This window comes from Lathamus discolor, chromosome Z (genome assembly GCF_037157495.1).
Source record: "Lathamus discolor isolate bLatDis1 chromosome Z, bLatDis1.hap1, whole genome shotgun sequence".
Lineage (NCBI taxonomy): Eukaryota > Metazoa > Chordata > Aves > Psittaciformes > Psittacidae > Lathamus > Lathamus discolor.
The window spans coordinates 72263348-72286825 of record NC_088909.1 but is presented as its reverse complement, the minus strand read 5'-3'; the positions used below and the strand labels follow the sequence as shown (position 1 = coordinate 72286825).

Genomic DNA, 23478 nt, shown 5'->3' with positions numbered 1-23478 from the left:
TTCATGTTTTAGGAACAGTTGCTGTCTCATCATAGCTGTACTCATAAAATGCAGAAACAAAATCCATGCTTTCGTTCTGGACAGGTCAAGAGAGCCTTTCACACAAGACACTAGGATCTCATCCAGGTACAAATAATTGGATGGTTTTCTGTTTTGTTGTTTTACAAAGCTTGATTATTTTCTCCTTTTATCCACATTCGAATCTGGCAGAAAAAAACAAGGGGCAGCATTTGGGGATGCATTTCTAACAGAAGTTGTGAAAAAAGGCAGGGGGCACATACAGCCCTGAATCGTTAATCATTCAGGCATGAAAGCAGCCTAACATTAAGCTTCATTGGATAAGAAATACAGGTCTGCTGGAGATACATGGGGTTCCTTACAGGCTGTTGGTCTAGAACTCAAAACACAGCAGTGATATTCTTTAATTCCTGCTGCCTTGTTCCTGGGTCATGAATAGTTAGTGAAGGAGAACTATAAGCCGCAACTACATGGTTTGGTAATGATCTGGCTTCGCCAGGTGAAGTACAAGTAATGATGAGGCAAATACTTCAGTGTGCTGCATCTTTAAGCCTCATCTCCCAAAATTCATTCTGCAGAGCCATGTGTGCTGAAGTATTTTCATTTAGCTGTTTAAAAGCAAATGTCCTTGTACTAAAATATCTCTGACATCTAGTAGTGAAAACAACCAACACATCTTGCAGAGATACAAGGTGAACAAGATACATGTGAAAGAATGCTGCAGATCAGGACTAAGATTTTATCAACAGAGATAAAGATTATATTGGCAGTGTGACAGTGTTGGCTCCTTGCCTAATTACAGTGCTGTCCTATTTTAAATCCTCCACTTTGTGAATGAACAAAAATACGGGTCAAGCTTTAGGGCAGTAGTGGAAAGAAGAAACAATTCGTCTTCCAAAAACATGATAAACCATGGCAGGGCAAAGACCTGCCTGTAAGGTCCAGATTGATAAAAAGCTGTTCCACCAGGTTGGGAGGCAAAGGATGTTCAAAGGATAACTAGCTGTGAGGAGTGTTCATTTGTAGTCAGATTTTCTGCTGTGTTCATGCAGTTTTGGCTGCTTATAAGCCCAGTCTCCAGCCAAACTTTTTTGGGGGGCTTCATGCTGAGTTCTAGCCGATAGCCTCACACAACAACATTAACTTTGATTAAGCCTACTTGCTGAGCATCTGCCTGGACCAAAGGTCTGTTAATTCAAACAGGAGTGCACCCATCACAGAGAAAAAGTAGCTATGGATAGTTACAGTTAACCTAAACCATAAGGAGAGGTTGAACATACCTGTTTACCACCTTAGAAGATTTTGTGCGTTCAAAACAGGCAAAAGTCCACAGTATCAGCTAAGTTTTTGAGCTTCTGAACTCTCAGCACTTTAGAATGAAGTATTGTGATGTTTTGCATTGGTTCTGTCTAAAATTCTAGTTCAGTCTTGGGCATGATCCCCCAAATGGTAATAGTTCTAGTATGAGTCTGAGCATTCTTTCTACTTCCATCTTCTTTTCCCAGTTATTCATCTTCTTTGTTTTATTAATTGAATTCACTAGACCTCTTAATAATAAAGTAACACTTACTGTGGAAAGACATCCTTTTTATTCTAATGTAACTAAATTACATAGTTCTGTTTTATTTTTAGCAGAGCAGCAATTTGTTCTGCTGAAGTGGGGTTTTCTGAGGCATGCAGGGAGGAGGGATGAAAGAGAAGTTTGAAATTTAGGATTATATGTGGTCTGATACATGCAAAGTGCTTCACTTAGTTTTCCTGTGGTGATAAGCTGTTCTGTGCTTGCAATTTATATAAGGCCTTTTAATTAAGCTGGAGTTCACTGAGCATGTATTTATTTTGAGATGTACTTTGCTCTTCCGCTGAACTCCTGTTGTTCAGTATTTTTAGTCCCTGATGTGCAGACTGCTTCACCTTTGGCTTCACCTTCTCCTTCACAGGAGAAGGGTGTTTTGCTGTGTGGTGGAGCCACGAAGCACAGTGACGCAAACTAGACATTCCCAGCATTAGCTGATCCAGTTGCCAGGCTGTCACACTTCTCTTCAGTGCTACAGAGATGCCTGTTGCTGCAAAAATCATGTAGGAAATTGCAAACCATTGCAAGGATGTTATGAACAGACTGTTTTGTGACAATACTGTATTCACCCACTTCTTGCCAGCACCTCCCGGAGCTTCTCATGAGAAGGAAGATGTTCGTCTTTCCTACCTGGTTGGGTAGGAAGGCTTTTCTCTTCCTTTGGCCTTTTGACCTGCCTGGCTGGCTGCTAACATCTGTGGCATAGTTTGTCATCTGTGGCATGGGAAGCATGTCATGAAAATGTACAGTGGAGAGGCTGATCTCATCAGCTCACATTTTTATTGTGTTTTGGGATGGGACATATATAGAAATGTGTATTTCTACCTACATGAACTGTGCTCTACAGGTCAGACAAGCAGACAGCCTGTACTGCAGGGGAAGCTTCCATGCCAGTTGTTGAGGAGATAAGAAAAAAATATCAGGAATCACTTCTCATTCTGAGGAAAAGGTGGTCAAACACCGGAACAAGCTTGCTGAAGAGGCAGTTGATGCCCCAGGGCTGTCAGTGGCATTTGGCGTCTGTCATTTGGCTTATTAAGAGGCATTTGGACAACGCCCTTAATAACATGCTTTAGCTTTTAGTCAGCCCTGAAGTGGTCAGACAGTTGGACTAGATGATTGTTGTAGGTCTCTTCCACCTGAAACTATTACATTCTATTCAAGTTGTGGTATGGGGATAGACATCAAGGGGCTTGCCAGAAACATCTGTAGAGTCGAGGGGGAGAGAGAAAATACAGCATTAAAGTATAATTTTCAGTATTTATGCTTTGTCTCAGGAAGACTTTGAAGGGCGTAGTTGGAAAACAGTCTACTTCAACTGGGGAGGACATCTAACATGAATGTTTTCTCACATTAATTATTTTAGTCATCATTCAAATCAGTTGACTGATTGAGCTAAACCAGTTTCTTATTACTTATTTACAGTTTGCGTTTTCACTGTCTAACATCCTGTACTACTGTCACTGATGTCAAAATCTCTTACCAACCTCTGAATCCCCTAGAGCTCTAGAGTCAAGTGAATGTAGAATAGGTGCTACAGGAGGGCTACAACGAATTTCTTGGAATACACTCTGCAGAGCTATCTTAGCAAGCAAACTTAAGCTTGTCACCAAAGTATTGTCTTAGCCTTGACCACTTTATATACTTCCTTTCCCCATTACAGTACACTGTTATTTGTGTCCTGATGTTTCCAGACATCAGATGATATTACAATTCAGTGGTTCTGTATGAATAGGAATCTAGGAATGGGGGGGGCAACAAATGCTGCTGAATATGAGTTTAAAATATGTTTGCATAGTTCCCAATTAAAGATAACACTTAAGTAAAAAAAAAAAAAAAACAACATTGAAGCAGTACATACTGGCAAAAGGAGAAAGAAAAAAATATAATAGGTACTCACATCAAAATGTTTCATGAGTAAAGGAAAGGCACTGATGAAAAGCTTCACAAGAAGCAGAGGCCCAGGAGCAGCTACTGCCATGGCAACCAAAGGAGCATGGGGATTTACACTTCTGTATGTCTTAGTGCAGTCTTAGCCAAGAGTGAAACTGGCTTGAAATAACAGCCTCCCTGTGTTCATTCGTATTCTTTATGAATTGTGTATCTCATCTCACTGCTTCAATGCTTATATCTTATAGTGATGGGTCACTGACTACACATGTTTCTGCATGTATTAGAAGCTTAATTCTTAGGTTATTTATCTGACTTTCTGCTATATAAAATCATGAGTTGGAATAGGTTGCTAATTTCAGTCAAAAATATTTATTCAATGCCATATGCCATAAATTAGGCCCAGCACCAATTATATACCTAATTCCTTCTAGTAATGCATTGTGAATACTAAATCTAATGTTAATCTAACACAAGACTATTCCTTCGTTTCTAATTTCACCCTGTATCACTCAACACTTTTCTTCCATATGTTCAGTAATGAAATTTCTACAAATTTTATCTCATAGAAAATACTGTGTATTAATCCTATTTAATAAGATTCTCATAAAATGTATGAAGATCATCTTGTAGCCATCAGGACATTTTGAGATCCAAATGCTGCTGCCATAATTTAATTTCTTTTTTTAAAAAGTACCCTGGTTTCAGTGATGGTATTGTCTTTTAACATTTCAGATCACAGTATTTCGCATGGGATCAGAAGGACACCAGGATATTGATTTAGCTATCCTGACAGCATTACTGAAAGGTAATGGAGTTTCACTCCACAGTGAGTCTGTATGAACCCAAATGGACTAACTCTGTTATCTGTGCTGTGCTGAAACCTGTGGTTTTTGACAATACCTATGAATTTATACTGTGAAATTGAAGCATGCATTTTGCTCTAACTGCTTTATACAAATCCAGCTCTTTTTTTAATGTTTAAATAGCTATTGTTTTTCCTTCCTGAATTTTTATTCTACACCCACAACCACTAATGCATCACAAGAAACATCAATGTTGAGCCCCACTGATTACTTGAAAAGATACTCACAAGAAGACAGCCAAAGAACGTCTCACACTTTGACTACCTTGGTGGCTTGTAGAATGTCCAGAAGGAGGTTATCTCCCTCTAGGTAAAACTGGCACTATTGTCAAAGTGAAATGATTCATGTAGTCATCCTAGGGAAGTCTAGGAACTTCATGGGATTTCTTCCACCTTCTGCTTAGCAGGTAAAGCTAAGAATTTAGCTGCTGGAGTAGTAGGGGTTTTAATCTTAAGGTCTCTAAATCTTTCTAAGCCATTACATTACAATTTAAAAGATTGTCTGACAATAAATCTGCTGTCGCTTCAGGTCAGTATAAACCCTGGTCTTGCAGACACACCATTTAGGTTAGCTTTCTTCAAAATATGATACTGTTGGGTAATTTAATATCTGCTTGTGAATACAGAAACAGGTGTGATTTGAAAGGCTCTGAAGCATATGTACTTACCTGATGGATAATTACTTACCTAGGCAGTGGCTAGGAGGTTCTAGCCTTCCTTTTATCTATTTCTCAAAATGGGGTTTCACAAATTGCATTTATCAACCATGTTCATCTTGTTGCTGTCTGGGCTGGTTTATGCTATGTAGTACAAGGCCATACTGCCCACACCTGAATAAGAGAGTCCGTATTGCCATACAGCAGACCTGAATTTGAATCATAACAAAAAATTTAGTAGATTTACTAGGTATTCAAATGGTAATGAGAATTATTCTTGCTTGTTCCAGGGCTCGGTTTTATTCTCAGTTTCTTCCTGTGTAGGCATACAAAAGCTGTATGAGGAGAAAAGACAGAACGCATCAATAACTTCAGCTAACTAAGCAGAATAGTGTTCTACCTTTTACATAATTACAAATCTCATTTCAAATGTTACTTCAGACATTTAAGACAATAATCTGAACAGGAGGAGTAAACAAGCACTGGCCACCTCAAAACTATGATTGCAAGCTGCTAGCCACCAGCTAAGGAAATGAACTGGAATTATTCTGCTCCAGTAGTTTTTGTCTCCTTCGTCTTCTGTAGTTTTGCTTTCTCCACTACTTCTGCTCATTTCCATCAAGATAAAAGTTGTTTGAGCTGCAGGTAACATGTCTATTTTGCTATTGTCCTGAGGTAACAAGTTTTGGCCATCTGCATAATTAAATCACAAGACATTTGAGACATCCTTACACAGAAACAATATAAATCAACTTGAAGTAAGGAACAAGAAATTTATTCAAAGCAAGGAATGAGAATTGCATCCATCACCAAATTCCTCTTTTCTATCCTTAGGAAATATTTTAGTTGAAACTTCCATTTAATTTATCTTTAGTATAACTGGATCCTTTATTATCCTCACTGTAAAGTCTATTTCCTTCGTATTTATTCTTAAGACAGTCACTGAAACTATTGCTACTGATTTATGTTAGTGAGATACAGATTGTCTTAAAGTTGTGATTCTACTTTGTCTAGATATATTTCCAAAGTTTGAATCCCAGTATGGATCCCTGAAGACTTTTACCACCTTGAAAGCTGCCTCTTAGAACGTGAAAAAATTAGATCATAGGCCTAGGAAGGATTGCTTTCTATTTGAAAAGTTCTTCTGCAGTATTTACAGTAGTTTGGGTGCAGTCTGTGTATATGAGTAATCCCCTCTGATCTGAAATACACATTTTGCAGGTGCCTAACTGGTCCTGTTGTCTTCTTGGTAAAATAAAATTACCTTCCCTCTTCATAATAGTAGTGCAAGACATAGTGGTGAAGTTCTGTTAGCTCAGAAGGTGCCTGGATCTGTGTAAGTAATTTTCACATCTCCTTTCATGATTGCCAGTCAATCTTGGTAGTCTGCTGATGGGCAGCAGTGCTTGTGTCATGCTCAAGACCCAGAGGAACTACAGTTTACACCTCATCTTCCCTGCTCTTCAGCACTTTCTGATTGTGAAGTACTCAGTGAAGATTAAATTTATCTGGTGCCTCTTGTTAATCTGAGCTTTGTGATCACAGGGAATGAAAGTCTATATAATTTTTTAATCAATGTGTGCAAAGTCAGGCAAGTCATTTGTTCTTATTCATACCATGTCTTTGTGCAAAGTTTCTGGCTCACCCTGAAAGAAATGCTGCCTTTCCATAAGTATACCTCACCAGGGTGATGGATAGTTGGGTTTTCATCATATCAAGAAATCTAAGATGGCAATGCTGAACCACTTGTCTATTGATTTACTAGTAACCAGATCTGAAGACTGGGTCTGAATTACCTTGAAATTCATAAATTTAGATTCAGAAATTAATCTCTTTCACCTCTTCAGTATTGTATGAAAAGAGGGCAGAGAAAAGTATGGAACTGTGTGAGTGATTATCGGTCATTTTTTCTCAGTCTCACTGATGAGGATTTTGCAGTTCATGCTAGCCGGTATTCAAGCATGTACCAGATAATTACCAACCCCACCCTGGTGTGATTTGTTCAGCGAGTAGGAGGAGGACAAGGATTGGGAAACAGGAAGTAGCATTTCCTGTTTGCTGTGTAAAATCTGTGATGAGCCAGTCTCTCTTTAAACCAGCCATCAGGCAGACTGCCAATGCAGGAACTTTCACAGACCCCAAACCCTGCACTGAATATGAGACATTATTTCCCTGTTTGTTTTCATGAGTCATTTGTTTAATCTTGTCAGCAGATCTATCTTTCTTAGAAGTGATTTCCAATAAACTAGGGAATGGCATCCAAACTGGTTATCAATTCACATTGAATGGATGTCACAACAGCATATGGCTTGTGAATTCCTTTTTTTTTAAAAAACAGTACAAGAAACATGTAAATGTGGGAAGTTTCCAATTGCATGAATTTATAACAAGTAAATTTATTGATACAGTTTAACTGTTTGTGCTCTCTTAACTTGAACAGTTGGAACTCAAAAATTAATTGATTTTGTCCTTTTGCAGCTGCTAACTGAGCAGAAGGCATATGACAGGGAAGTTAAAGACAGCATATGGGGATGTTCTAAAATATAATTGTTTTGGAGTGGCATCAAAAACCCTAGTTCACAAAGCTCTTACAATGTCTGGAGCGCCAGACATGTTTCAGCTGGTGCTCTAAAAGCTTTCTCAGTGCAATTGTCAGCACCTGGAAAGAGGTGCTGTGTGGTATATGGCAGTATTAATACCATGCAACCCTCTGAGATGAGCCATGTCAGGCTGATGCAGATCTGATGTCTCTGCATACTTTCCGGCCTGTGAATAAGTCATGATTCATGCCCATTGAACAGTTATCATGCAGTATCAGATGGTCTTAGAAGACATTGTGATGGTCTGCAAACCATGAAATCGCTGACACAGAAGTATTTCAGAGTTAGGCCAGATATCTGGTTACTGCCCTTATAGCTGTTGTTGCTATCTGCTTTGTTATTGTCAATTGATTTGCTAAATGCCAGGAAGGCGCCTGTAGCAAATGCAGTGGAAACACAGCCTTTTCTCCAAAAAGTTGCTGAAACACAAGACCTGCTGAGATGTAGAACAGAAAGTTAATTTGGGTTGCTACTTTCTATAATCTAATTATTTTCTTTAAATGATTATTCAAAGAGGACACTAACATGCTTGGAAGCACTGTGGAAATGAATCTCCAACAACCTTTTTGTGTCTAGATAGATCAGTTTTGTGTCATTTCAGCTTTGAAGATTCTGAGCACTAGTTGTCACAGACTATCCCAAGAGAATCCTTTAGAGGTTTAGGTTGATCACAGTAAACTTTAGCCAGTATACAAAAGCCTGTAGTCTTATCTCTTCAGTAATCTGGGATCCTGTTATGGCGCAATACTAATAGTCTGACATGTACCTTGGCTCACCTAGGGTACAGAGTCAAGTTTATGATCCCAGTCTTTATCATCAAGGATTATTGCATTTTTTTGATAGACTGTATGACTTTTCACCAGAAGAATCTATGTAAGATATCCAAGCACTCCTTGATGGGTGCCTAAGAGCATAAAGTTAGCATCTACAGGAACTAACAGCTGATTCAGATCACCTTGTTCATTTAACTTTGCATTATCCTTGCATTGTCTATCTATATCCAGAAATATCTATACTGAAATAAAATATTGCCAGTCAGTACATTGCATTCCAGGTTCAACTATTCTTCTGCAAGCAGAGGAAGGCAAGGAAGCGTCCCACTGCAGACATTAGCCATATTGTCATAAAACATTCTTTTGAGGAACTTGTCTCAGGCCCAGTCAGACATCCAAATACTGAGTAAATATTACAGAGAGTGCCTAAAGCACTGTTTAAAGCAGTAAGTATATTACAGTAATGAAAAAATACAACACAGATAAGCAGAGAATTTTTCCAAGAGACAAAATGAAACAGAAATACACAGAAGTGCTAATTTCTCACTACTGACAGTGTTAAGGGCCTAAGATGTGGGTCCAGTGTGATCCCAGTATTGCAATAGGTTATTAAGTCTACCTTATTTTTTAATTTCCCAAATATTCATTGGCTTTGATTTGAATACATTACAGGGACACTCCTGCGTGAGATGATTCCTCTCAGAGGTCACTATTTGGATTCTTAATGATTCAAATCCATGTTCTTTGACATTGAATGCAATCAAAGAAACAATTGAAAGGAGACAGTATCTTAAGAAAGCCCACCTCACATTTGTTCTAAGGAGACTTTCTTGTATTAATGGAATTATTTTTACTTCTTAATACTTGATAGAATTCCACCTGAAGTATCCTGAATACTTTTTTTTCATTTGAGTCAAAAGTCATCAGTTCATCCTGGAATAAAATTGATTAAATGGTATCCGCAGCCCATATGCTGCTCTGCACAAACTTCTGTAGCTTTTATTTTTCATTTCCTCTTGTGTAACGCCAGTGTAATCCACATTCACATGAAAACCACAGAGGGAAGGCAGGAAAGAGGAGAAAGGTGCAAGGCCTTTGCAGCAGCAAGTCTCACTCTGGGAGCACCCATCCCACTATGGCTTTCTTTCCTCTCTGCTTGGTGTTTGGAGCAATAAGCACGCTCAAAGAAAACAATTCTGATGAGCTGCGGGGCTTGGGGGCTTTTCTGGAGATGCAGCCACCCCCGCCTACTCCATGCCAGTTGCTCTTTCACATGATCAGATCCACCAGAAGACCCTGTGGTCATACAGCAGCCGAGTCCTTCCTAAAGCATGAAAAGGCACAGGAAGGCCAGGCTTCTTGTCACAGACGGGGGACAGAAGGTGTTCACCTGGCTTCTCTATTATTTGGCTTGAGTTTTGGCTGAAGTGGGGGCAGCATAAGTAGCCCACTTCCTTCCCCAGGCCCATCTGATCTACTGTTGAGCCAAAACGGTTTCTAACCAGGCTGCACCCTTGGCTACCCAGAGAGCATGCTGTGGTCAGTTTAGGAAAAGCAGGAGATGGAGCTTCCCCATCACATGTGCAAAAACGTACAAGGCTGGGGGATCGCCATGGCTGTCCCTGGGTTTTGGAGTTCATGCATGTGCCCCCTCCACTGCTCACCAGAGAGCTTGCCTGGGCACCTGCCAAAGCTCTCACTTCTGCAGGCGCATGAGTAGAAAGAAGATCCAGTGACATTTTGAGAGGATCTGTTGTTTGCTTCAGAAAGGGGGAAAACTACTCGCTCTCTGTATTTAACTTACACTATCATACCCACTGCGGGTAGTTTTTTCCTGGTTTTATAAATATAACTGCAGAGACATCTTTGCCCTTCCCAAAGGTAAATATTTTCTGTTCTTGAATGTTACATGTTGCTTGTGTAAGAAAAGTTCAGATGTTGTCGGCATCCCCCATGAAGTCTCTTGTGAGAGCTTTTGTCTGTGTCTTGTTATGTATCAATGAGAAGCTGAATCCTACGTACTTCTTAGTCATAGAAAAGTCTTACTGTTTTTCTCTGGTTTTGTCTTCTTCATTTCTTTCTATCATTCTGCTCCTGCATCACCTATGTTTTTATCAGAGCTCGTTTCTGTCATAAAATGAAAGTGGATGATCTGCAGTCCAGCATATCCCAAATAATTACTGCAGATACTGCCAAGTATTCAGCAAAGTTTCATGGCAGTGAACTGGATGAAAAGTTGAGAGTTACAAAATTAAACTGTAGGGTAAGTTTCCCAAAGGTCTGCTGACCATATCCTTCGTAGAACATTTCAGTAGCCAGCATGTTCCGTTTTACGTTGTCTGTGCCTCCGGTTTCAGAGTCCACTTTCAGCTGGAGCAGTGCGTGACTTGGAGTAGTACAGAAACGGGAACAGAAACAATGAAAAGCTCTTGTTTGTACTCACTCCGAGATACCAGTACAAAAATTAATAAAGACAAGAAGACAGTGGAGATACGAGGCCTTTAAAAATTGAACCTTTATACAATTGCCTGATCTCCGCAAGCAGCTGTGTAGTCAAAAGTCGAAAAGCCCTTTATTTATTTGGTTGGTCAGTTCATTTGCGCCAGTCCTCCTTAAGACACTGAAGCACAAATACTGTTTTATTATTACAAATCATCTAATAACCATGAACTCCTTAGCAAAACATTACAAAAGCACAGCAGGGCAGGAATGTCCCACAGCGTACATTAAAACTGCAGGGAAAAACACAACCTGCCTTCCAAAAAACAAACAGCTCCAAGTGCACCTTATCATCTGCATAGTTTCTTATTTAATTTGAAAACATTATGCCTTGACAACAGCTTTATAACATGCTTTCTTACATGACTATTGCATGTGTGAAGGGAAATTTGTCCCACGAAGACCCGTCGTAGAGGAGAAATTCCCATGCTTGTGCAGGATCCCCACCTTGTCAGGTGGGAATGCATAAAATGTGTATAAAATGCACAGCTCTTGAAATCAGTAGGTCTGTGTGAGTTGAACCTCTTCATAATTGCTAAATGCAGAAGTATGTGTGTGCTCATACACACGTGTGTGCGTGCGCATATTCTGCAGCTGGATCAGTATCCCACCTGGCTTCTGCTCTTGCTTCCCATCCAAGAGGAGAGAAACCAGTTCACTCCACTGCAAGTTTCATCTGCTGATGTCATGTCTACCTACTGTATTTTTCAAGGGGGATGTGAGGAAAACATAACATTCATGAGACAATCTGAGAAGCATGGATTCAGATTTGATAAACAGTATTTTATTTCAGGGACAATGTAAGGCTTTGTTTTGTTTCAATATTTATCAGTTGCAGAAATGACATGGACATCTGTGAGAGGAATTACCGTGGTGGTCTGTTGGCTGAGTCTAAAGTATTTCTTGTTTCTTTTTTCTCCTCCTCTCCTCCCTGCATCCCTGTATGTATACACAGGAGCTAACGCATCTGCTCCCGACCAGCTGAGCCTAGCATTAGCGTGGAACAGAGTAGACATCGCCCGCAGTCAGATCTTTATTTACGGGCAACAGTGGCCGGTACAGTATATATACAGCATCTTCTACTGAAACACTGTAAACGCTACTCAACATTAAATACATTCTGTTGGCAGCGGTGGTTTAACACAGTATAGAATATACTGAGTCATGCTCCCAGCCAAACACAAAGTCCCCATTCACAGCTCCTGAAGGCAGGCAGTTCCAAAGACATGAATGTTTGCTTGTTCAAGGAAATGGTGACATCTAGCGATGCCTTAACACTGGGAGACCACACCTTTAAGGAAATGGGAAGCAACACATTTACACTATCAAGTAATGATTCTGAAAGCTGAGAAAAGCAAGTGTCTGTTTACAGCCGTGTTACAGTGTTAGACTATAAACTAATGGCAAGGCAAAATTTCTTTTTGCTCTTGAAGCAATGCTTTTTATACAGAAATACTGAATTTGATGATGATCAGATGTCCAAATTTGCTGCACCAAATACTGGAGGTCATCAAATGGACCACAAGAGCTGATCAGCAATGTTACCGCAAAAAATGCTGTGGCTCCAGACCTGAGCTGGTGTTAATTTCATGCCCAGTGCTGCTCTGCATTGATCTGCCTGTTTCACGGCTGCCCCATCCTATGCTCCAGCTGCCAGCTGTGGGGACAGGCTGCCTGGCCAACCCTGTTCCCTAGGGGCCACATGGGCAGAGCTTCTCTGCAGCAATGGGAGGGCTGTAAATATTGAGTGCTGTGTGGGGCAGAGGAGGAGGTCGACTCCCAACTTGTGCTGCAATTTCTACAGTGGTGGTTGTCAACCAGAAATAAAAAAAAAATCCAAGCAGGACTCTACCTATAGCTCCTTCAAGCCTACCATGCCTTCATTCAGAAGGCAGAATTGGATCATAGTATTCATTAGTGTGACATTTATTTTGCCACCATCATGAAAATTTCATAGCATTTACAACTCCCCACAGGAAAAATACAACAAAAGGAAAAGCTTCTGTTTAAATATCCTTGCTTTAAATGTAGTGTTTGGAGCTCACTGCCCCTTGAAGCTAGTTTAAAGAAACCTTGCCTTTTCAGTTATGGAGCAAATTATTTATACAAAAATATATATATGGACTATTTATCTTGTCTTCAATATTGGGCATAATTATGCATCAAAACATAGAAAGGATTTTAATGCTGCTAAACTGTCCTTATTATTATCGCTCCATCACCACATTGTAGCAAAAATTTGCATGAATGCTGCAAGCTGAAATCATTTTACAAATTAAAAGCTGGAAGTATGAGATAATTTCTCATCCTTCTGACCTCCCCAACCTACAAGACATAGAAAATGAGAGATTTTCATAAAGAGACCTCTTACATTTGGCCCTTCAAAGAAATGATGAAGCTATTTCTGCTTCCTGGGTGTCAGTTTCCCTGAGTTTCCACACCATGAACAGGAAAAAGCTAGAATTAAAGTGAGTGTGCACATAACAAATATGCCCCATATAAATAAAATGTTGATAAGGAAAGTGAAAAATAAAGATAATACTGAGATGGTGAATAGTGTGAAGGTGTGATCACCAGTTTCCTGAATTCTGGTTCCTTGGTCCTACTCTGGATTTCTTAGGGTGTGTAAATCTTCACACTCTGACGCTCATTTTTGAAATGCTGCCCTGAATCAGAGACAATGTAGACTAAAACTGTGATTATCCCAGTTTAAGCTAAGAAGAGCAACCCCCAGAATTTTGTCAGGATTTCCTCTTGTGCCAGAGTGACGGGACCAGCTGGATTCAGCCTACAATGCCCAGGAACAGCCTGAATTAATCGCTTGCTTTGCAGGTGGGCTCCCTTGAGCAAGCAATGCTGGATGCACTGGTGTTGGACAGAGTGGATTTTGTGAAATTACTCATAGAAAATGGAGTAAGCATGCATCGTTTTCTCACCATCTCCCGGCTAGAAGAATTGTACAATACGGTAGGGCCAAGCTAAGGCAAATTTTCTCTCTCTATATTCATTGTTGTCGCTCCCACTCATATTACAACAGCAAGATGATGCACAAAGCAGGAATATTCCGTTTTAGAAGTCCATATTGTCTGTTAGTTTTGTCTCTCATGTAATAGAACATGCTGTGTCATGCCCACCTAATCTGCTGTATGTATTTTTTAAGACATGGATGAAGCCCCTCACAGTACCAGCTGATTTCTGGTCATTGTAACTCCAGTGTGACAGACCTGAGATTTAGGCAGGTGGCACTGGCTGGAAAACAGTTACTGGTGAGTCAGGACCTGTAGGAGGTGATAGATGACTCCTGACAGTCCAAGCCATTACGGTTTCAGAAAAATCTTGCAACTGTTAATCAAATTCAGCCACTAGAAAACAAATAGGAGCAAACTTTTTGGGGTAAAATTATTAATTTGAAGGTGAAATGCAATGATTTCAGGAGGTCTGTTACAGTGAAGGACTTCTCCATGTCCTCACCAAATGTTACAAAAATTATAGTTTTGACTTTTAAAAGCCTGTTTGAAAGTTTTATATCTTTGCCTTTAAAATGAACATAAAACCACACACGTTCAAATTGCTTCTGAGTTCTCAACTGTAAAGCACATTCTAGCATTCACATCATTATTGCCTACCAAGAGGAACCAGTAAGTTGGAATTGCTAAGTGGTATGGAAAAATTCTGAAAGCGTTATCTAGTTCTTAGTTTTGCTAGTTCTGTCTGTTGGAGAGAGCTTGTAATACAGTGCATAGCCCTACTCAGAAAGTTTTTTTCTGCCAGTACTTTACAAAAGCCCTGCCATCATAAGCTGTCACACTGGGCTGTTATCCAGAGATAACAGAAGTCAGTTTTGATGATGATGACCAGAAGTCAGTCTTTCAAAAAATATCAAATATGAAAAGAACTCATTAAATCTGTGCAAAATATAAGGGAACAGGTATCCCCTCTACCCTTGAGACAGAATTGCATCTGATGTTTGATCAGCTTAAACTTTGCGTATCAACTAGCATTTATCTATTAAGAGTAGAAAGCCTATGAGCTTTCTTACTACAGAGATAAGCATTGTAGTGCTTGTACTAAAACCAGTTCTTACAGGGAATAAGTTAGAGGAAAGCTTTCAGTTCCACTGCTTTTTGAACAAATTTATTGTGACCTAAGAAAGCACTATAAATTATTTATGCAAGATTTTCAAAAGAAAATCTTAGGCTGTGAAATGCCTAAACTACCAATTTTGATATATGACCTAATGATTCCGTAGTAGCCTTAGCACCAAAAGAATTACAAAGCCAATTAAAAAAATACTAGGTTACAACACAAGCCCTGAGAATTACCTGGAAGCTATAAACCAGTGAATTTGACTTCTGCCATGGCAAATTTATAAAAATACAATAAAGAATAGAATTACTCAAACCAGGGGATCAGTTTGATGTTAAAGAAGAGTTTGTGTGTTTTCTCTTGGAAAATGTTAAACCTTAGTAATCTAGTACCATTTCTGAAGCCAGCATGCGGGAAAGTGTGTTGCACTCGGCCCACCTGCTTTTGCAAAACTGTTTTGGCAATATTTGAAAGCCTCAAGTGTTCAAGAACTATAGCTGTCATGGCATAGAAGATAAGGGGTACTTGTCGTTTAAAAACTACTTGAAGGGTAGAAAACAGTAGGAAACATGGTTTGTTCTCATTACAAAATGACATTACGACCAGGCTCATCCAAGACCCTGTCCTGGGACCACTGCCTGTTTAGAGGTGATCTAAAAAATAGTAGCTGCTGAAGGGTCAGTGTTTTAGCATCACTCAGGGTAGGCAAATCTGAAGTTGCATATGAAGAATCACAAAAAAGTCTCATCATGCTCCGTGATAGGGTTACATAAAACTAAGTCTTGGCAAGTGCAAAGCAATGTATATATGGAAACACTGACTCTCTACATATGCAATGGTCTTACCTATCATCGGTTACAGCCAAAGAGACCTCCCATGAAAGTGTCTAAAAATATCAAGTCAAAAGCACAGCAGAAAAGAAACACAACATACAAGTTAAATTGTAGGAGTCTGCTGCAGAAAGTTTTGCATATCAAGTGGAGTCAAAAGAAGACAACAAATTCACGGACTGTGCAATGCTGTTAGTGGCTTTCAGACAAGAGGTCCTAGATGAAATGTCAGGCTCCAGGACTCTCTGAGCCACCAGCAGTGGAACTGGAGATCCTGAGTGCAGGAGAGCTGACACTGAAGGAGGTGGTTTTCCTTCTGCTCTCTCCTAGAGGCTGTGCATGTTGTGCTGGCCTTCTGCTTTGCCTAAGCTAGGAGACTAATTTGATATATAGGGCCTTAGTTTACAGTGTGGCAGCTCTTGCAGTTTCCTTACTGCAGGTTTATGTACAAAAGAGAAATCAGGTGAAATAATGTTCTTGTGATATTTAGGTTTTTTTTTTTTTTTTTTTGATCGATTGATTGATAACACTGGGTAATTGAAGTGATCTCAGTCACCTAATTTTTAAACTAAGATTAGAAAGCCTTTTTAGCATTTACATCTTGCCAGTCTTTGGACAATACAAAACTATTTTATTCTTCTTTATTTGTCCTTTGCAGAGACATGGACCATCCAACACTCTGTATCATCTAGTCAGGGATGTCAAAAAGGTAAGAGTCCAGTAGACGGTAGGTTGGAGATAATGTTGTGATTGCTTTTTATAGCTAGACACAATCTCTGCTTTGCATGAGCTTTCAGTGAGAGCTTTCTACTTCCCCTGCCATTACAGTTTGTCCTGTTTGTATGTACCAAATACAATGTTTTGGCATACAAAGCACAATTAGCAAGATATTTGGCTTGCTTTCTCTGTGGTTTTAGATGCTTGGGTGATAGTGTTTCTGCTAGCATAATTGTAGGCTCTTACATACCATGTGGATTTATGCTGTTATCTGTATTTTTCCATACCTGCAACTTCTGTCAAAGCTTATTTCCATGTTGTTAGTTTACTTCTGAGCTTGTAAATAGCCCTTATGCTGTGCTGGATCCTGTTGAAACAGTTTTTTGTTCTGTGTTGTGTGGTATATTGTAGCCATCTTCCTCAGCACAAAAAAATTTAAAAGAAGCAGTACAGCTTTCCTCTGCACCTCTTATCAAGTTAATTTCAAGCATCTTGAATTATAAACAGTCATTAAAAGGACAGGACAGAAACACAGAAAGGCATAGTGACAGGAAGGAAATACGAAATACCTTTAGCAATGTGTTCAGGATTAAAAGTGTTACAGCAGTAGCAATGGATGAAAATCCCTTATCCTCTAAATATATGGATCAAGTAAGAAGATTGAGTCTGCAGCTGACCTTATCAGTATGTACAGATTACAGCCTTGCACATTACATATATTGGACCTCACAGGTAACGTGCTTGCGAAAGGAAATTTCTGTACATGGGACTAGATAGAAGATTGAAAAATGAATGGAGATTTTTTGTAAGACCACAGGTTTTGGTGATTTCTTCTGTCACTGACAGCTGAGCACAACTGAAGGCAGGTAGGGGAGGGGAGTGGCAATGCTTCATAAATCATCTTTCTCTTGAAAAAAAGGCATCAAAATAAGCAAAGATTATCGGAACTCACAGGAATATACTGATAGACATTGGCAATAAACCTGCACTATGTTCAATGACATTATGTATTCCATGGTGATTGCGAAATGTTCGATGATGGTTATTTTTCCATAAATTTATCTTTCTTTCCTCTGTTCATATGCGAGGTCTCCAGTAGTCCCCACTTCATGAAGTCATTGTGCACTCTCATGGGAAAATAGTTAAGAGCTTTAAAAACAGGTGGGTGCAGGCCTCTAGTACCTTCGTCAGAAAAGTGCACCTCTGGGCCTGTATTTCTCATTTTGTTACTGGCTGAGAAACTACCACAGTTCAGTCAGAGAAAAGTGACAGCACCGTAGCCCTGATATCTGAGCAGATTCCTTACCAGGCAGCCAAGCTGTAAATCAGTCAGCAGATCTAACAACAGTTTAAAAGAAAACACCTCCTTGGAAATAATAACTTCTTAATGGACATCACTGTATGACAGTCAAGTGCCCCACCACGCATGAAAACCAGACCACCTGCTGATGCTAGCTTTTTGAGTTTATATCTATTTTGATGCCAGTTACCCAACCTCTCTGATCTAATTACAGTATCACAAAATATAAATGCAAAAATATGGTGTGTCTCCTTGAGACAACACTTCATGCATATGCACACTCTGTGCTTTATATGCATACAACCCAATTTTAAAACCTGCTCTTTTTAAAAGGGCATATGCTACAAAAAAAAGTAATTATGTCTGCATCAGTGTGAATTCTCAAATAGAAAATGCATGCTTACAAATTATAGAAGCACTATTTAATTTATTACTATTGTGTTACATAGTCATATAAATCACTAGGAATTTGTTTGTTTGTTTGTTGGAGAACCGCCCTACCTGCTTAATAAAGCAAAAATTTGAATCTCAGGAGTCACCACATCCTGTTTGTGGCAGCTTATAGACACATATGTGCGCATGCACACAGGCACACACAAAAACATATAAGACAACAATTTTCTCTTTGGATATCCAAGTATTGCTGTGAAGACTGTTAGCCTGGGCAGCATACTGTGAAGGCCTGGAGACACAGTCTTATAAGAATTTGCAGCTTTAGACTGTAAATTTAGTTGCTTTAGAGACAGCTGTGCTCATACCTCTTTTAGATCCTCTCTGTTCTATAACTACATACGGAGACAGTTCTGCCTGCACCGTTCACACCATGGCCTTTTCGACATCCCCTCTCAAGGTTACAGAACTTAACATAGGTTAACTTCCTTCCCTAGACGGTACAAACCAATATATCCAGACTAAGCAGAAAGAAACCCTGACCATTTGGACATCCTGTCTGTAAGTGGAGGTTGCCCTCTACAGGTTGTTTTTAGAAAATCCTTCCTCCCATAGCTCCGCTGGCTGATGAAAATCGGTAGAAATTAACAGATGCATTTTTTCTTTAATCCAAGAATTGTCTATAATCAATGTATCTTAATACCACCCTGGAGTGATGTAAGTTTTCAAAGTTTAGTTTGGACTGCCACTGTCTGGCTACATTTTCAGAGAACTAACAAGCAATACAGAGAATTTTGAAAGTACTCTTTTCCTCAGAATGCAAAATGAGAGGCTTATACCTGCTGAATATAAAAATGCACTTCAAGTGAAAAAATACTGTAAGTGGTTAGCTGCAGCTTGAAGTTTTTTCAGGAAAAGAACAATGCATTAGCACTGAAGAGCTTGTCCGAACATAGAAAGTTAGTTGGTTATTAACCAGGGTACCTATCATACTCAAAATTCAAACTTTCTCTTTCATTCCATCACCTTAGCTGTACTAGAATTAGCCCATCCAAATTTTTTACTTCTCGCAGTGGTTCTGGCCTACTTGGACCACTGCACTTCATTTACAAGCAGACTCACCGCTGCCAGGGTAATTTGAGGTGTCTGCTGATACAGCAAGTGCTTTGGCACATGCGTAACTCCTCACACAAGGGTGGTCTGATTAGCTTTACTAGACTGCTCACTTTGGAAAAGTAATTGTGTGTTACCATGGAGCCATTCATATGTGTGTGTCTATAATGTGTATTTCTGCTGTGAATTTCTGAGGCTTTTTTAGGAAAATCTTTCAGTGTTACAGTGGGAGGTTTAGATGCACCTTTTATTTAAGTTAATGTGTTGGAAAATTTTTATCTAAGTCCCTTTATGAAATTTTAGAAATCAAAACTTCATCAAGAAGCTAACACATGCTGATGCCTGTTGTGCTATCTTAATTATTCAAGGGTTTTTTTGCCACTTAATAGTATCAAAGCATTCAGTTTTAGTAACTTACATTAAGACAGCAGGAGTCTGTTGAAGAACTATAACACTGTCTTAGAGCTACAACTCCCACTTCTAGCAGTGCCATCATCCTTGTTCTAGTAAAACTGTCAGTGCCTTAAGCATTATGGAGAGAGAAGAATATTTTGGGGGGGGGGGGAATAAAAATAACAATTTCATTTTTAGATTTACATTATTTTTCCTTGAACAGTTCAAAAATAAAAATGACAGCATTCAAATAAACTAATATGCATTCCTGCAAATCCCATCCACCAGATTAGCCAAAAAGTAGCACAAACGCAAACGGGTATGCCAAGAGATATTGCTGAAAGACAGTTGGCAGATCATCTTTTGTCACTAAATTAGTTTGATCTTCTGTCCCTTTGAATCCCAGCCCATTGCTAGGCATGGTACACCATAGCACTACCTCCCTCTCGCCTTCCTCAGCCTTTCAGTGTGCCCTTTGTACTGTAGTGAGCAGGGAGGAAAATAATCATTGCTCTTCCTGGCTGAAGTACAATAGGAAGGAAGATCTTTGCATCCACTTCATCTCTTCTGCAGAACCAGTTGCCATCTGCTCTCCATTAGCATTTCTCTATTCTGAATCTAATAAGCACATCTGCAGAGAAGCCAGGCAGATATCTGCAGATATGCAGATATTTCCAGCAAGACATGACAGTCATAAAATTGCTCTGTGCTAATAACTAACCATCTTTTGATGACCACATAAAAAGAGCTACAGGCTAACTGTAAGCTGTGCTGTATATCATTATAGGAAATGTGATCATTTTATTATAGTGCACTGGAAAAGTTTAAAGCTAACAATTACAGTTTCCTAGTCCTTCTGCAATGTTGGCTATACAAGTTAATTTTTTACTAGAGTAATCTTCTCTTTTTCTAAGGCTACTGCTTGCGGTTCACAGAAGTCTTATTTACCTCTCTTTCCACCTCTAATTTGTAGTCACATCTCCTGCACAACATACCAGACAGAGAAGGATCTGTAAATCTACAGGGTTCTTAATGACAACTCTAGATCTAGGTGACCTATTCACAGTTTGCCAAATCGTGCCTTCTGTTCTGGTAGGGAACTGATGGTTGAACCATGATGGTCATCCAAACAATTCAGAGGCAGTGATGTAGAGAAGGAGGCAAACTTCAATTTGAGGGCATTCGCTTCCCATTAGCCCTTTTCTCCTGTAAACAGTCAGTTGTCCTTGTGGAACTCCCAAGGCAGGGAACAGAAGAGCAGGTGTGCCCACGCTGGGGTTTTGTTCTTCCATCGCCAGAAATCCCCAAAGAGCACTTCACCAGCACATCCGTGAGACCAGACCAGCCTGAAGTTGTTCTGGCCTGCTAGATGTCTCAGTAGCTTACTGCTTCTGGAGAATAGAAGTGCCCAGTTAACTCAATGGCAGACTCAGATTTGTATGCAGTAAGAGACAATCTGTTACTGAGAGCTTTCTTCAAAGCCTTGCAAGCCGTAAGTATTAGAGGACTCACAGCCTTACCGTTGCTGTTTTCAGGCTTTACAGTGGAGAGAAGGAAGATATGTGCAAGGATGTTCACAATGTGAGGGAAGTAAGACATGGACATATTTATAATTCTTACCCTTGAAAATAAAAGGTGCATGCTGAAGACATTGTGTGTGTATATATACATACACACACACATGTATAATATTTAACATAACTATAAGAAAGGAAAAGAAATGGAAAAACAAGTATGTAAATGACTTTTCCAGGATCCTGTTAATGACAGGACAATTCATCTCCTGGGAGGCAATTTCCTCGGCACTGCTGGAAATTAGGTAGCAAGATTACTGTGCTTAGAGTGGTTTTCAGTAAAATATGTTGGGACTTCAAGGAGGGACAATCTAGGAAAATTGCTATGCCTGTAGTTCTTGAATAAAACCCCAAAGAATTAGCCACAGGTATTTTGTTTATTACAATTTTCGTATTTACTTTCATACATACAGATTATTTCCTCCTACTAGATGTGGAATTTAAGCAAAAATATGTGTTTATTTGTAGAAAAAATGCTAACAGACTCTCCTTGCCTCTAGCAACAAGCAATAATAATAACTCATGTCCTATGTAAGTTCTCTACAGTAGATAATACAGCCCTTTCCCTCTGCCCTTCCTTCCCTGGAACATGGGAAGGAAACACTGACCGGATGGGAAGATCACATGCAGAAACTGATTCCATGTGAACAAATCATATTGTGTGATGTCACTTCACCATGCCTTGGCAGTACAGAGAAGGCAGTCCAAAGAGATGCCAGCAGAGACATGAGATGCCAGGAAAGAGCTGTGGGGAACAGATGGTGCACAAAAGGTGCTATCTTGCAGGACTAGAGTCGAGCAACTGTGCCTGACCTTTCAAGTGTGCTGATCCTCATGCTTTTTGTTCTGCAGTCATGTTCCTTGTTTCCCCAGCTGAAGAATATGAGTACTGTGTACTGACATTGTCTTCTGTTACTTCCAACAAGTTCTTCATCTTCTTATTTAACCTGTGTCTTCTTTCCAAGCGAGAATATCCAGGGTTCGGTTGGATCTATTTTAAGGTGAATTAATTAACCAGCATAATAACACGTTCCTGTTTTTAATTTGTTTTATTCTGACATAATTATGAAGTATATTTAACAACAGCAATAATAAGCATTTACTCCTCCCCAACCATCCTTCTTATTTTCATTGCAGGGAAATTTACCTCCGGATTATCGGATAAGTCTGATTGATATTGGTTTGGTGATAGAGTACCTGATGGGAGGAGCATATCGCTGCAATTACACCCGAAAGCGTTTCAGAACACTGTACCACAATTTATTTGGGCCCAAGAGGGTAAGGAGCAAGTTATTTGCCATCTGTATGACTGAACCCACTGACAGGATTTACTGTAGCTTCTTAGTCGGTTCTGGGCTGGGGGGATGTATGTGTACACGCATTCAGTGTACAGATTCATTTCCATTATGTACATAGAAGCTGTTTCACCACAGCACACTGCAAGGCAGCCACTGGTACGAGAGACATTTTCTTACAAATTTAGTGAAAAAATTATTAGGTTCTGCTGCCCTGGTGTGGTTAGGACATAAAACAGTCTCCTCAGCCTCTAAACCTGTGATTAGCAGTAACTGCAGCTTTTGAAAGGCAAGTCTTTTGACCTGTACAAATTACACCATAAGGCAACTAGGTTAAACTTGAAAAACTTGTGTTTTGATAGATACATTTCCTATCTCATGGCTCATCTTCTTGACTGTGACCTGAAGGTATCAGGGCAAACACATAAATCAGAATTGGCTTTATTGGCTGGATGTGGCTCCAGCAGAGTCACTGGGCTCCTGGCAAAAAAACCCTCCGGTATTTTTGTGGTTTCTATGTTTGATGAATTATAATACTGTGAATCCAAAGTAAGTTTGCTACTGTTATAAGACAGAATTGTATTTATTGTCATCCATAATGCCAGGGACCCAATCCAGCATGAACGAAAATCTGCTTGTCAGCTCCCAGTAAGATCTGTACTTCCTTCTTTGCCTACTTTTACCTCACATTTTCATTTCCTGTCTCTGTTTAGCAATGCACACCACTGAATATTGTCCTAAATGGCTACAAAGAGCAACAGCTCTGTGAAACAATTAGATCCAAACACCTGAAATGGTTTGGCTTGTTTCCCTACTTTCCTCACTTTTGAGAGGAAAGGTAGTAATTTTAGCTGCTGGGAGAGACATCCTCCCCTTAGTCACTCCATCAAGAAAAGCATTTGA

The 23478-nt window shown here is 39.6% G+C and overlaps 1 protein-coding gene across 1 annotated transcript in view; it reads left to right on the top strand.

Annotated features, from left to right (window-relative positions):
* TRPM3 (transient receptor potential cation channel subfamily M member 3) overlaps positions 1-23478 on the top strand; it is a 256280-nt gene that overhangs the window by 179202 nt on the left and 53600 nt on the right. Inside the window, exons 9-13 of the mRNA XM_065661504.1 lie at positions 4220-4292; positions 11833-11933; positions 13710-13844; positions 16452-16502; positions 22418-22558. Of these exons, the coding sequence (XP_065517576.1) occupies positions 4220-4292; positions 11833-11933; positions 13710-13844; positions 16452-16502; positions 22418-22558 (501 nt within the window). The remainder of the gene's footprint in view (positions 1-4219; positions 4293-11832; positions 11934-13709; positions 13845-16451; positions 16503-22417; positions 22559-23478) is intronic.